Source organism: Bidens hawaiensis, unplaced genomic scaffold (genome assembly GCF_021521415.1).
Source record: "Bidens hawaiensis isolate Kalapana, Puna unplaced genomic scaffold, B.hawaiensis_p1.1 tig00011078_1, whole genome shotgun sequence".
NCBI lineage: Eukaryota > Viridiplantae > Streptophyta > Magnoliopsida > Asterales > Asteraceae > Bidens > Bidens hawaiensis.
In genome coordinates, this window is record NW_027491855.1 from 18,691 (window position 1) to 34,047 (window position 15,357).

Genomic DNA, 15,357 nt, shown 5'->3' on the forward strand with positions numbered 1-15,357 from the left:
CTCCTTTTGCTTATTAATATTTGCTCCAACAGATATGAACTTGAAGCATACATTCGCTAGCTCTATGGCTACTACGCACAACGTCATAACACCACAAATAATTCATTTTGACCGAAGGACTTCACGCACATGTGGAGTTCATAGCTTCTAGCCTTAAAGAAAAGAATATTCAATGTCAAGTATTAAAAATAATACTTTAAAAGACATAAGTTAGTACATGCTGGTTCTCATCTTTTTATGTGTGATATACACATATAATTTAAGTTATAATTTATATTGGATTTGGATAATGTATTTAAATGTTGATAGTACGTCTACGCAACTAGCTTTCATTACAGTGTTACAAATTGATGTGACCCATTGATGCCGGTCAAATGCTGCATTCCGATAGTCAGTGATCATTTGAGTTAAACCCTCGTTTATACTTTATCCCTTAATTTGAGTCCTTTAGGAATTTGAATTTTACTTTTAATTCATTTTTTGACTATATCATGGCAATCAAGTTATCTTTTACATCAACCTTGATGATAATCGATTATCATTTCAAATGGATGGTAGTATTGAGAAAACACATTGGCATGCATTCTACTATTCTTCCAAAAGACCATAACACAGATAACAATAATCTATTACACTAATGTTTCACAACTAAAAATATTCATAAGAAAACAATTATGGATACTTCTTAAATATCTCCAAATATCCATGCTAGTAGTATAAGAAAAAGGAATTAAACGTACATAAGCATACTAATGTAAGTTTATAAGAAAGATTAAGTAAACATTAGATCCCAGGGTTGTTTAGGTGGTGGGCTTAGTCAAGCAAGGGTCAATCAGGCTAAAAAATAAATGACCCGGATCGGCTTGAAACATTCTACCAAACTGAAAATGTGAGCTTGAACTTGACTATGATACAATTTCAATGCAATACCCAAATATAACGAGACAGACATTGATAATCTCAATCTCATATCTGATTGTAAAATCACATCACACGTATAAGGTATCCAATATATCCGTTAGTTTGTTAAAAGTTAGCCATTGGAATTTTCGAATACATTTTTGTCCTATTTTAGCTTTTATATAAATTTATTACCCAAAGTAATTAAAAACATAGAGCTAATTATAATTAGTGAATTAACAGATTATTCTGCAAACCCAAATGATATCCGAATAGCATGTGCTTTGGCTAAACATGTTTCGAATAATCGAGCCGGATTTCACCTAATATCCTACCCGCCCCATACTCACCAAACAGTTTAATTGGTTTGCGTGGCAATTTGGCATATATTTATTGGCAGGAATCATTTCTGTAATTCACTTATTATATTTATTTAAACCTGTAACAAGTCAATCATCTTTATCTATCTTTAAGCTTTCAACCCCACAGTTCAAAAATCAGTTTACAGATTCAAATCTTCCGTACGAAAATGGCGCGTTTGCGATCACTAATACTCCTGCTTTCAATCTCACTATCGCCGTTAATTGGACTGAGCCAGGTACTATTAATTTGCTCAATTTATAGTTTATTTTACTAATAAATGGTTGACTGTGAACAATTTCACAAAATTAGGTTACGTATATGTGATAATTGAATCTACAGATATGTGAGTCTGGACTCGGATATTGCGATTCGGAGTCGAAGATATTAATAGCTGGTGGCACAGTTGTAAATGCTGATCATCAGGAGGTTGCTGATGTATATATAGAGGATGGACTCATTGTTGATGTTAGACCTAATATTAAGGTAATTCAGAAGTTGACTTTTGTAGTTGGCTTGTTTATGAGTTTTTTACTATCTGATGAACTGTAACTAATTGTTTCTATGAGTTTCATGTCTGCAGGTTGCTGATGGAATTAGAGTTATTGATGCCACAGGAAAGTTTGTTATGCCAGGTAAAGTTTGTTCTTCAATAATGATTATTGAAACTTTTATTTCGTTATTGAAGAAACACTAACCGGACCCCGAACAGATTACGGGTAACCTGGGGGTTAGATAGATGTTTCCCACGAGGGGTTGGACCCGGCAAAGATGGTTCTTCTGATAACCTGCAAAACAGACACCGTGAGCTCGTCACTGAGAAGGGGGGGTTCCTCCTTGTGACCACCCTCCGGCGTGAGAATCAGACTCGATTGCTCTTTAAATATAAATGTATATTAAGAGATTGCTAGAGCAGATATCAGGTATAATATGTAATACGAGATAGTATATCATGATCTTATGATCATACCATTTGGGGTATTTATAGCCGAAGGTAGGTTTCCAAGGAGGTGTGGCCGGCTGAATAGTATTCCTGTTCTACCAACTGTGGCCTACGCACGTGTCATGCTGGTAGTTGGTGGGTAGGCAGCGGCTGACAGTGACCAGGCCTGTTGTGTACTATTCCTTTTCCACCAACTGCCGGCTATGCACGTGGTATGACAGGAGTTGGTGAGTAGGCAGCGGCTAATAGTGACATACAGTACAAGAGCATGCTGCTCGCCATACTGTTATCAATGAGCTGTCGTATCTTTGGTCAGATCTTTTGCCCATACCTCGTCAGGTACAGTACAAAAGATCTTTCAGTATCATACGGACTGGCTCATTTGGGCGGGAGTATTCCCCCTCCCGCCTTTGTGCGGGACTGTTCCCGGCTTGCTCATTCCTTCTTCAGGTGACTACTGAATTATTATGAGTTAAGCCTTGTGCGTGTAGCCATGCTGCGCGGGTAGCCTTCCCTGATGGCTGGTATCCGTAACTGCGGGAACAGGCGGAGTACTTGGAAACCATTGGGAGGCGTTTCCTGCGGGGACAGCTTGCGTACTGCGCGTAAGGACGTCACGTCTCTGAGCGTGGTGGGTCCTGCTGATCCAATTGGTTTCTGCGCAGACGTCCCTTTAGTTAAGTCTTGCGGGTTCAACCGCGCAGACGTCCGTTAAGGAGTCTTGCGGGTTCAACTGCGCAGACGTCCCTTTTCAAGGTGAGTCTTGCAGGTCCAACTGGGCTCTGCTGGGACCTACCTCTTCAAGTCCCCCCAGTCCAATGTTCTTCTCATGAATGTTTAATAAAGTGAGGTGAACTTTTGGACTTAAGCAAAGGGTTTTTGAAAAGGGTTTAGTTTTAAGGTTTTCCATGGGGATTCTTCCCGCGGAAGTCCTAATGTCACGCAGAATTTCCCACTGTTCTGCTTGATCTTTGGGTATGATGCGGGTAGGTCTGTAACCTCCTCGCAAGTCAGGAGCGTTGAGTATCTCTTGTGTAGATTCTCCATGAGGTTTTGGTAGTTTTGAACATAGTGATCAATTATGTTAAAACCACCAATTCCATCTTGAAGCTTCAAACAATCTAGTTCTCGACGTTCCCGCTATGCGGGGATGTTATTCCCGTTTGCGCAAGCATGGCCCAGAAGATCCTTCTTGGTTTCATTTCCCTGCGGAGTGCTAGGTATGTGAAGGGTTTTGCCTTGACACTGTACCCGCACTCGTCTTATAGTTACTTTACTCCCAAGGTATTCCTGGCGTCAATTCCCTGCAGGTGCTAGGTATGTGAAGGGTTTTGCCTTAACACTGTACCCGCACCCGTCTTATAGTTACTTGGTTGCCGAGGTATTCTTGGCTTCAATTCCCTGCGGGTGCTAAGTATGTGAAGGGTTTTGCCTTGACACTGTACCCGCACCCGTCTTATAGTTACTTGGTTGCCAAGGTAAGGGGTATTTTCCCGCTTACTTTTGAATCTTTAAGACGCGTTATAAACGTTACATGAATTGCGCATGCATATTTTAGTTTATTTTAGCAATTTTCCCAGTGCTTTGGATAAGTTAACCGTTCGACGCGCGGTTGTCAATAGGTTCGGTTTCTTCTTATGATTTGTGCGGTTAGGACCGGCACTTTCATTTAGTGGAATGACCAAAGTTTACCTATGACTGACCTGCGTGAAGGTTTGCCGTTTTTTGGGTTTATGCGGGTTTTGCCGCCTTCCCCACGCAACGACTTTCCTCGTAATTATGCGGTGAAGACCGGCATATCCGTGTGGAAAGTTTATAAGTATAAATGTAAAATCATCAGCGTCAATGTTCTAAGGAGAATCATTTCCATTAGAAGTGGCTCTGGGCCTTTACAAATTTGGAATTGATCTACATGTAACATTTGCGTAATTGAGCTCCGTTCCATGTTCTTGGGACGGGAGTGCCATCGAGCCTTTCGAGCCGGTATGCGCCCTTTCCCAGCACTTGTTTGATAACGTACGGACCTTCCCAGACAGGGGTCAGCTTTCCTGGGCGATCTTGGTTCGAAGCCTCGTTGTTACGCAATATGTAGTCTCTTACATTGAAGTTGCAGAGTTTTACCCGCGTGTTGTAGTACTTTTGCATTTGTCGTTTGTAGTTCTCCTCACGCATTGCGGCTAAGTCTCTGCGTTCCTCGGTTAGCATAAGGTCTAACCGTCTTTCCGCATTATTGTCCTCTGGTTGAATCATGACCCTTGGTGAGGGTAAACCAATTTCGACCGGGACCATGGCTTCAGTGCCATAAGTAAGGCTGAACGGGGTTTCTCCCGTACTTGCCTTTTTCATCGTTCTATGTGCCCAAAGTACGTGTGGAACTTCGTCCACCCAGCCGGATCTGTGTTCCAATAGTCTTCTCTTTATGCCGTCGACGATGCTCTTATTTGCTCTTTCCACCTCACCATTACCCTGCGGGTGCGCCACCGAGGTAAAGGTGTGGGTGATTTGAAGTTCTTTAAGCCACTGTTGTAGTTTCTTGTCAGCAAAGTTGGTACCGTTATCGCTTACCAAATTCTGTGGAAGCCCGAAACGACAAATGATAAATTCCCAAATGAATTTTTTGATATGTTTTGCGGTCGTTTGGGCTAAGGGTTTTGCCTCTATCCACTTGGTGAAGTAGTCGATGGCGACCACTAGAAACTGGACGTTCCCTGCTGCTGTGGGAAATGGGCCTGTCACGTCGATGGCCCACTTCTGAAATGGCCATGCAGAGGTGACTGGAACAAGTTCATTCTTCGGGCGATGCGTGTTGGGTGCGTAGAGCTGACAAGACCTGCACTTTCTGATGTACGCCAGTGCATCCGTATGCATCCCCGGCCAAAAGTATCCCGCGTTGTTTAGCTTAGCTACAACTGCGCGTGGACCTGCATGTATCCCACAGATGCCTTCGTGTACTTCCCTTAGGAGGTAGTTGGCATCTTGGTCGTCAACGCATCTGAGGAGGGGGCCAAGAAAGTTACGTCTGTAAAGGATGTCATCGATGAGTTGATAGTTCAGTGCTTTACAGCGTAGTTTTCTTGCCTTTGTTTTTGACTCTGGTAGTATGCCCGCCGCAAGGTAATTTATTATTGGTGTCATCCACGTTTCTGTGCCGGTTTGGATGACACAGACTTCCTTGTGTGGGACTGATGGTGCTCCAAGCAGTTCAATGCGGATGTCCTTTCCCAAGTGAGTGAAAGCTAATGACGCAAGCTTGCTTAACGCATCCGCAGATTTGTTTTCGCTACGCTTGACGTGTATGACTTTACAATCATTAAAATCGCGCATGAGGGTTTTTGCTTGAGCGAGGTACAGGGCCATTGTGTCGTTTACGGCCGTGTACGTCCCGTTTATCTGATTGGCAACTAACATGGAATCCACATGGGCTTCCAAGTTCTTTACTCCCATTTTTCGCGCAATCCTCAACCCGGCCAAGAATGCTTCATACTCAGCTTCGTTATTCGTACTTGGAAAGTCTAGTCGAATAGCATAAGTGTATTCTTGGCCTGCTGGGTTGGTAAGTTTTAACCCTGCGCCGGAGCCCTCGCTGCTGGCCGCTCCATCAGTGTAAAGTCGCCAGACTTCATCGATGTCTAGTGCTGGAGAGGGTTGAGCCTCGTCCTGGCACTCTTTCTCCCGCAATGCGGGGACTTCGGCAATAAAGTCGGCCAAGACCTGGCCTTTTATAGCTGGCCTTGGCTTGTATTTTATCGCGTATTCTCCCAATTCTATTGCCCATTTGGCTAGGCGTCCCGAAAGTTCGGGTTTGCCTAAAACGTTTGCAAGTTTGAAGTTGGTAAGAATAGTGATTGGGTGACCTTGGAAATATCGTCTTAGCCTGCGTGAAGCCTGTACAAGTGCTAAGACTAATTTTTCCAGGGTAGAGTACCGAGTTTCGACGTCTGTTAGGAGACGGCTAACATAGTAAATTGGTATCTGGATGCCTTTTCGCTCGACTAACAGGACGGCCCCGGTTGCTCTATCTGTGGCGGAGAGTTTTAGGATTAATTCCTCTCCCGCTTCTGGTGCTGTGAGCGTTGGGAGTTCGATCAAACGTGACCGAATTTCCTGAAAAGCTGCTTCCGCTTCTGGTGTCCAGCGGAAGTGCGTTTTCTTTAAACAGTTTCTCAGCGTCGACACGAATGGGAACGACCTATCCGCATGATTTGCCAAGAAGCGGTTAAGTGCAACTAGGCGTCCGTTCAGTGTCTGAGCTTGTTTGATGGTAGTAGGTGATTCCATTTTGATAATGGCTTCGACCTTTTCAGGGTTCGCTCTGAAGCCATCTTTTGTAACAATGACTCCTAAGAACTTCCCTTCTTCCATCCCAAAGGAACACTTGCTCGGGTTGAGCTTCATGTTTATCCTTCTGAGTGTGTTGAATGTTTCTTCGATGTCTTTCAACATCGCTTCTGGGTCAAGGCTTTTAATGACCAGGTCATCCATGTGTACTTCCAAGTTCCTCCCAATTTGGGCATGAAACTCTTTGTCCATCAGGCGTTGGTATGTGGACCCGGCATTCTTAAGTCCGAATGGCATCATTTGATAACAGAATGTGCCATCGGGCGTCCGAAATGCGGTTTTGTCCTGATCGTCAACGGCCATGTGGATTTGATGGTACCCTTTATACGCATCAAGGAAGCATTTAAGGCGAAACGGTGCTAACGAATCTACCTTAAGATCAATTTCGGGTAACGGGTAACAATCTTTGGGGCATGCTTTGTTCAAGTCTTTGAAATCTATGCACATGCGCCATTGCTTGTTAGACTTCGGTACCATAACGGGATTTGCAACCCAAGTTTGATATCTGCTAACGCGTACGATGCCCGCGTCAAGGAGTTCCTTGACTTGGGTTCTACACGCGTTAGCTTGTTCCGCCCCCATTACTCTACGCTTTTGTATGACTGGCGTAAAAGCCTGGTCACACTTGAGCTTATGTTCTGCTTTACTTCGAGGTACACCAGTCATGTCTGCTGGTTTCCATGCGAAGATGTCAGCGTTTTTTTGTAGTAAGCGTTTGAGTAATGTGCGCGTAGGATCAGTTATTGTTGGGCCAATGGTAACCGCCTGGTCGGGGTATTTGCCATTAAAAGCCCATTCTTCTGGTTCGGTGATGGTGGGTTTAGCCATCTTTGGTTTGGGTGTTGAGACAGATGCGATGCATACCTGGGGAATACCGGTGACCATCGCCACGCCCTCAGCTGTTGGCCATCCCATCATGCCGTGGACTGAAGATACTACGGCATTGAATCTTGCCATCCCGTCTCTCCCGAAGAGAATGTCGTAGGTGTGGTGTGGCTTCCTCATTACGACAAAGTCCACATCCTCTGTGCGGGAGTGTTTTCCGTCTGTGAGAGTGACGGGGAAAGATAGGATACCCAGAGGGATGTTTGTGCTGCCGTCGAACCCTTCCATCGAGGCGTAGACCGTTTCCAAGCGTTCCTTGTCTTCATCATTTAGCTTGTCAAAGAACTGCCTGTACATAACTGTTGACGAGGCACCGTTGTCAACAAGAGTGCGGGAAGTGATGTAGTGCCCCAGCTGGCTTTTGATGACGATAGGGCCTTCTTTGCTGGGTCCTCCTGGCACTCGCGGGAAGCGCACCTCAGCTTCTTTCCATGCGCATGGTTCTGTCGTCCGTCTTTTTCTTCCTCTGATGTTACCGCGAACCATGTGAATGCTGATGTCAACGGGCTTTCGTCCGTTGCTTTTGTATCGGTTGTCATTCTTCCCTCTATTCCTGATTGATGCCACCAGGTGTGTAAGTTTGCCCTCCTTGACGAATGTTTCGATAATATCCCTTAAAGATGAACACTTCTCAGTGGTGTGACCCTTTGTGCCGTGGAAGTCACAGTATTTACTTTGATCCGCGTCAGGTCGTTGTCGGACCGTTGGAGCTTTTGGCCATGGGAGTTTCTCAGTGGCAAATATCTCCGTGACGCTTTTCGTGAGAGGCGTCCACCTGGGGTGTCGGCTTGATGGGTGTGTATTACCCCTTCCGCCTACTAAGGAGCGAGAGCTGGATGAGGTGTCAAAGTTTACCCTTGACTGCCACATGCTTGGCTTCCTCCTTTTGTTTTGTCAGGCGGTCTGGACGTTTTCTCTGGTCCTCTGCGTGTAGAAGTTTGTAGTCTGGGGCATATTCCCACCCAGTTGCTTCTCCGTTTCGGCAAAGCGCTTGGCTGCCGTCATGATGGCATCCCATGTGGATGGCATGCCATCTTTACCCGTCAACGTACGGATAAGCTCTGGGTATTCGGCGCCCTGGATGAAAGCGGCGCGAACAAGGTCTTCGCTTATAACGCCCAGACTCAGCTTTTTCGAGTTAAAGCGAGTGATGAAGTCTAGTAAAGGTTCATCCTTATCTCTAACGCAGTTGAGGATCGTCCACTGTTCTTCAATATACTTCCTCTGTTGACTGAAGTGTTGGCTGAACTTGTGTTGGAAGTCCGCCCAATCATAGATGTGGTGGACCGGTAAACGGTCAAACCACGCTCTAGCCGCTCCAACCAGTGTCATCTGGAACATATAACACCACGTGGGTTCCGTCCAGTTGCTGACGGTTGCCCCCGCTATGAATCTGTTCAGGTGATCATCTGGGTCGGATATACCATCATAAGTGCCGATGTTGGGCATCTGCTTGGCACTTTTTGGGGCGATTGCTTCCGCAATGTCCCTTGCAAACTTGGATGTTCCCGCGTTTGCAACAGTTGGTCTGAAGGTTTTGGAGAAGTCACGTGGGTTTCCCCCCGCGTTCCTTTGTTTGAAGGTTTCTCCGAAATTCCTTCTCGTTTGGAAGTCCGTTTCCTTACGCTTCCCTTTCGCCCTAATGCGAGGGTTTGCGTCGGTATCGGATTCCTCCCGATCATCGTCCGAGGACTCGCACTCACTGCTCATGTTGAGCTGTTGTCGAGTGCTTCCAAATTCGTCAGCCTGTTGGACGGAACGCAAGCGTTCATCCAACTCAGCTTGGAATTCCTTCTGACGTGCCTCCGCCCACGCTTTAACTTGTTCAAGTGTTTGGCGGGGGAGTCTCGTCTGTTGTCCTTCCACCTGGGTATTACTGAATCCCAGGGGATGGTTTACTGCACTTACCCCAGCTTGGGTAACTGGGGTAGTGTTCGTAAAATTTACTGCACTTGCCCCAGCTTGGGTAACCGAGGTAGTGTTCGTAAATACTGTGTAGTCGCCGGTATTCCCCCCAGTAGCTGGGGTTGTGGTTACCGGGGTTTCTTTAACCATCTTTCCAGAAGTTTGAAAAAACTGAAAAGAAATGAAGTTCTAGCTTTTATGCACGGATGGCGCCAATGAAGAAACACTAACCGGACCCCGAACAGATTACGGGTAACCTGGGGGTTAGATAGATGTTTCCCACGAGGGGTTGGACCCGGCAAAGATGGTTCTTCTGATAACCTGCAAAACAGACACCGTGAGCTCGTCACTGAGAAGGGGGGGTTCCTCCTTGTGACCACCCTCCGGCGTGAGAATCAGACTCGATTGCTCTTTAAATATAAATGTATATTAAGAGATTGCTAGAGCAGATATCAGGTATAATATGTAATACGAGATAGTATATCATGATCTTATGATCATACCATTTGGGGTATTTATAGCCGAAGGTAGGTTTCCAAGGAGGTGTGGCCGGCTGAATAGTATTCCTGTTCTACCAACTGTGGCCTACGCACGTGCCATGCTGGTAGTTGGTGGGTAGGCAGCGGCTGACAGTGACCAGGCCTGCTGTGTACTATTCCTTTTCCACCAACTGCCGGCTATGCACGTGGTATGACAGGAGTTGGTGAGTAGGCAGCGGCTAATAGTGACATACAGTACAAGAGCATGCTGCTCGCCATACTGTTATCAATGAGCTGTCGTATCTTTGGTCAGATCTTTTGCCCATACCTCGTCAGGTACAGTACAAAAGATCTTTCAGTATCGTACGGACTGGCTCATTTGGGCGGGAGTATTCCCCCTCCCGCCTTTGTGCGGGACTGTTCCCGGCTTGCTCATTCCTTCTTCAGGTGACTACTGAATTATTATGAGTTAAGCCTTGTGCGTGTAGCCATGCTGCGCGGGTAGCCTTCCCTGATGGCTGGTATCCGTAACTGCGGGAACAGGCGGAGTACTTGGAAACCATTGGGAGGCGTTTCCTGCGGGGACAGCTTGCGTACTGCGCGTAAGGACGTCACGTCTCTGAGCGTGGTGGGTCCTGCTGATCCAATTGGTTTCTGCGCAGACGTCCCTTTAGTTAAGTCTTGCGGGTTCAACCGCGCAGACGTCCGTTAAGGAGTCTTACGGGTTCAACTGCGCAGACGTCCCTTTTCAAGGTGAGTCTTGCGGGTCCAACTGGGCTCTGCTGGGACCTACCTCTTCAGTTATATAATATCTTTTTCATTGAGTGCCATTGTTGGATGATTATATTATATTATGTTGTATTATAGTTAGTCCTGTAAATGAACTGAACGCTCGTTCGGCTGGAAGTTTGTTTATATTCGTTTAGTTGATAAATGAAGTGCACGACGCCGTTTTTTGTTCATTTAGGTAAGCGAATGAATAAAACACATGCCCTGTTCATTCATTTATGTTCGTGAACGTTCGTTTCATTTAAGTTTGTTTGTTAACATTCATTCATTTATGTTTTTTAAGTGCGTTCGTTTATATATCCATAATAATTTTTTTGGTCCCTTACAATTTATTCTAGTTTAATGAAATTAAAGTATCACCGGTTGGTGGTTACAGTTAGTGTACCCAACAGGTTAATGTTCACGTTAACTTTTATTTGGTGTTCAATCAATCATGTTTATTTATGTTTGTTTGTTTACGTTCATGAACCGTTCATTTGTATTGTTATCGACGAACATAAACGTACACAGACACACTCATTATCTTAATGAATGAACACGTACAAGAAAACTCCGTTTGTTTAGTTGTTCGTGGTCATTCGTTTATTCGGATAAAGTTAAACGAATGAACATGGACATGCATCGTTCATGTTTACTAGGTTTGTTTACAGGCCTAGTTGTAGTTGGATTTTGCTTATTGCAAACTATCGCATAATAATATTATTATGACATTACTCATTCTGGTTTATGATATTGCAGGAGGAATTGATCCTCACACACATTTGGCCATGGAATTCATGGGTACTGAAACTATTGACAGTTTTTTCAGTGGTCAAGCAGCTGCATTAGCTGGTGGGACAACAATGCATATTGATTTTGTTATTCCTGTTCATGGTAGCTTAACTAAAGGATATGAAGCATATGTTGAAAAAGCAAAGTTATCATGTATGGATTATGGGTTTCATATGGCCATCACTAAATGGGATGATGTTGTTTCTGAAGAGATGGAAATCATGGTTAAGGAAAAAGGTTTGTTTTTTCTTTTCATTTGTTATATCGGATAATGTATGCATACCCAACCAAGTTCCAAAGTTTTTGTTTTGGATTTGCTTATGCCAGATTTGGTAAAAACAATTTCAAAGAATAGTTAAATGGCAAAATGCCAATTTGAAGCGTTTGTCAAATCTACAGTTGTAAAATGACAAAGGTAACTGTGAATCTACTCAAATATTGAGTAGGGCTGTAAACGAGCCGAGGCAGGTTGGGCTTGGGCTCAAGCTCGAGCCTAAACATGCCAGCTTGGCTCGTTTATTTTATCAAGCTGAAAAGTTGCACTCACTCTGCTTGTAAACAGCTTGAGCCAGCTTGTTAATTTTTTTTACACATATCGATATATAAAAGGCAGATAACTTTTTAACATACAAAAATGCCCCTGAGCCGCGAGCTTTTAGAACAACCCTAGTTTTGAGTAGTTCAGGGGCATTTTTGTCAAATTTACAGCTCTAGATGTGCCAGAAGCTTTAATTTTAAAGGGCATTATGTCATTTAGCAGTTTTTCTGCAATTTCTTTTTGCCAAAATCGGCATGAACTAAGTGAAAGTGATACTTGGGTGGTCTCTAAAATTGCTTTTATAGCTAGATTGACTTAATGCAAACCATTAAGTTTTTCTTGGCGTACGTATACAATATCGCCCCTGCATGTTACTAATACTAAATACTTAAGTATTTATTTACGTCACAACCTACAGGCATAAACTCGTTTAAGTTTTTCATGGCTTACAAGGGATCTCTTATGATCCGTGATGAGCTTTTAATAGAAGGCCTTAAAAAATGCAAATCTCTCGGTGCATTAGCAATGGTTCATGCAGAAAACGGAGATGCGGTTTTTGAAGGACAAAATAGAATGATTGAACTCGGTATTACTGGTCCAGAAGGACACGCTTTATCAAGACCTCCAATGGTAAGCTATTAATTATATATTTCTTTAAGTCATTAACATAAATTAATATTATATTATGCAAATAAATATATTCTTGCAGCTAGAAGGCGAGGCGACAGCTCGTGCAATTCGTTTGGCTGCTTTTGTGAACACACCGTTGTACGTTGTTCATGTTATGAGTATTGATGCCATGGAAGAAATAGCTAGGGCTCACAAATCAGGTTTGGGGATTAAAAGTTAAAACTCTAAAAATCTTGAACTTAAGTAAAAACACAGTTGACATTTATCTTTTATTTTCTATTTTTTTTAATTACAGGGCAAAAAGTTATCGGAGAGCCTGTGGTTTCTGGTTTAGTTCTTGATGAGTCTGTTCTATGGGATCCTGATTTTATCACAGCAGCAAAGTAATTGACTATCTTTATTGTTTATGTAATATTTTACTTCTAATAACTGATTTTTCGTTAGGTTTGTTATGAGCCCCCCAATAAGAGCATCAGGGCATGGTAAAGCACTTCAAGCAGCATTATCAACTGGGATTTTAAAGGTTTATTCACATAAATTGCTTGATGTTTATATTTATATGTGCATGTTTTTCCTGCTCTAGAGTGCCCTTTATTAGAGTTGGCAATTTTGACCCCTCCACAAATGAATGGGTTGTGTTTTTATTTTTTATTTTGTATTTATTTTTACTTTTTTTTTAATCTCAAATGGGTCAAACTGAGTCGAAACAAAATGTACGTACATTTTCTAACTCGCTATATTCAAAGACTTTGATTATTATGGTGATAATATCAATTGGAACGGCTCCAATTTGGGTCAACAAAAGGCAAAACTGGTTTGAGTTGGAACCAGTTTGAAGAAAGTTAAAGTTCTGGTGTGGCCAGTTTCAACCCATAGGATTACATCCCGGTTTCAACCCTACGGTTTGGGTTGAACCTAGAGTTGTAAACAATCCTATCTGCTTGTGAGTCACTCAAGACCGGCTCGTTATAGGCTCGAATCTGCCCGAGCTTAATTGAGCTCGAGCTTAAAAATAAGCTTGTTTAATAAACAAGCCCGAGCCGGAGCATCACTTATCGAGCTCGAGCTAGCTCGCATCCTGAGCCTATACAATTTGTATAGTTTTTATTTAAAATATTAAATTTATTTTTAGATAATAATAATAAAGTTATGATTAAAATAACTAAGTAATATATATTATGTTATAAAAATTATATAAAATTATTTTGAATATATATAAAATTTAATTAATAGATAAACGAGCCAAGACCGAGCCGGACTCGAGATTGAAAAACTACACACGAACCGAGCTTGCGCTTTTGAAATAGAGCTCGAAACGAGCTGAGCTCGAGGTCTCTGTATGTTAAATGACCTGAGCTTGAGTTCTCTGTAAGTTAACACGTTGAGCTCGAGCCTAGTTGAGCTCGGGCTGGGCTTAGATCATTTACACCCCTAGTTGGAACTGGGATTTAGTATTTTGTACACTTCTAGTTACATCCATACACATCTTGACTGGCTACCTGACACGCCCGAAAGGAAAACATATGTTGTAATTTCGAACATGTTTCTTGATGGTTAATCATGTGTTCTGTTTTCCAGCTTGTAGGAACAGATCACTGCACTTTCAATTCTACACAGAAGTCTTTTGGAGTCGAAGATTTCCGAAAAATACCGAACGGGGTCAATGGTATAAACACATGTTTTAGAACCTTCTTATACCAAATGGGTATTTTACAATTTTGTTTATATTTACACAGGGCTTGAAGAAAGGATGCATCTTGTTTGGGACACAATGGTGGTATGATAAGATCTACTTTGTAGTTTGGAAAGTGTAATACTTTTTGAGTTCAATATCCAAATTAATTGGTATTCTAATAATTCAATTTGCTGATTTCAGGAATCTGGTCAATTATCTGTAACTGACTATGTTCGTGTAACAAGTACAGAATGGTAACACGAGTTGATACTTGATAGTCACCCGAACCAAATCAAAAGCTGCCCGTTCTGACCTGTTATTCTGAAGAATTTTTTTCTTTTTTTCAGTGCCAAGTTGTTCAATATATATCCAAGAAAAGGTGCTATACGGGCGGGATCCGATGCGGATATAATTATATTCAATCCAAATTCAACCTTTCACATTAGTGCCAAATCTCATCATTCTAAATCAGACACGAATGTATATGAAGGAAGATGTGGGAAGGTAATTCGTTTGGTCTTTTTCTAATTACCAACTCTACATGTTATATTATTAAGTTTATATGTAATTGTTTGTTCTAAAAGATTGCCTTATTGTGCATTCAGGGTAAGGTTGAGGTAACAATTGCTGGTGGAAAAATTGTATGGGAAAATGAAGAATTAATGGTGGTTCCGGGGTCTGGCAAGTATATATCAATGCCTCCTTTTAATTATCTTTATCATGGTATTGATAAAGCAGATGAAAACTATCTTACATCCCTTAAAGCTCCGGTTAATCGAGTCAAGCCGTCTCTATAAGTTGCAAGGAAAAGATATACACTTCGATTATTTGAGGTCAACTTGACCACATGTAAACAAATTAAAACTAGATAGACGTTTTTAAACATCACACTGTGAAAACATATTGTTGGTTCCATTCTTATGAGATAGCGAGAGTATCTATCGCACATCTTGAAAGCGGCTAGAGTTGACTTCAAAGTCGTCATGTTCATCTTTCTGAACGTGCGATGCTTGCGGTTGCCTCATACATAATAAGTGCCTTTTCGAATATTTAGTGAACTTGATTTGTATGTAAGTTCTCTCTGTATTAATTCAGCCATGCTAGTTGTTGACTTTCGGCCATTATTTTTTCGGACCAAAGATAA

At 42.6% G+C, this 15,357-nt stretch overlaps 1 protein-coding gene across 1 annotated transcript; it reads left to right on the top strand.

Annotated features, from left to right (window-relative positions):
- Positions 1-1,357: 1,357 nt before the first annotated feature.
- Positions 1,358-15,056, top strand: LOC143537043 (dihydropyrimidinase-like). Its single transcript, XM_077030905.1, has 13 exons — positions 1,358-1,498; positions 1,603-1,746; positions 1,844-1,895; positions 11,338-11,607; positions 12,327-12,538; positions 12,618-12,738; positions 12,834-12,921; positions 12,983-13,061; positions 14,117-14,204; positions 14,275-14,315; positions 14,415-14,467; positions 14,561-14,717; positions 14,819-15,056. The coding sequence occupies exons 1-13, from the start codon at positions 1,430-1,432 to the stop codon at positions 15,008-15,010; spliced, it is 1,566 nt and encodes a 521-aa protein (XP_076887020.1). The 5' UTR covers positions 1,358-1,429; the 3' UTR covers positions 15,011-15,056.
- The last annotated feature ends 301 nt before the right edge of the window (positions 15,057-15,357 follow it).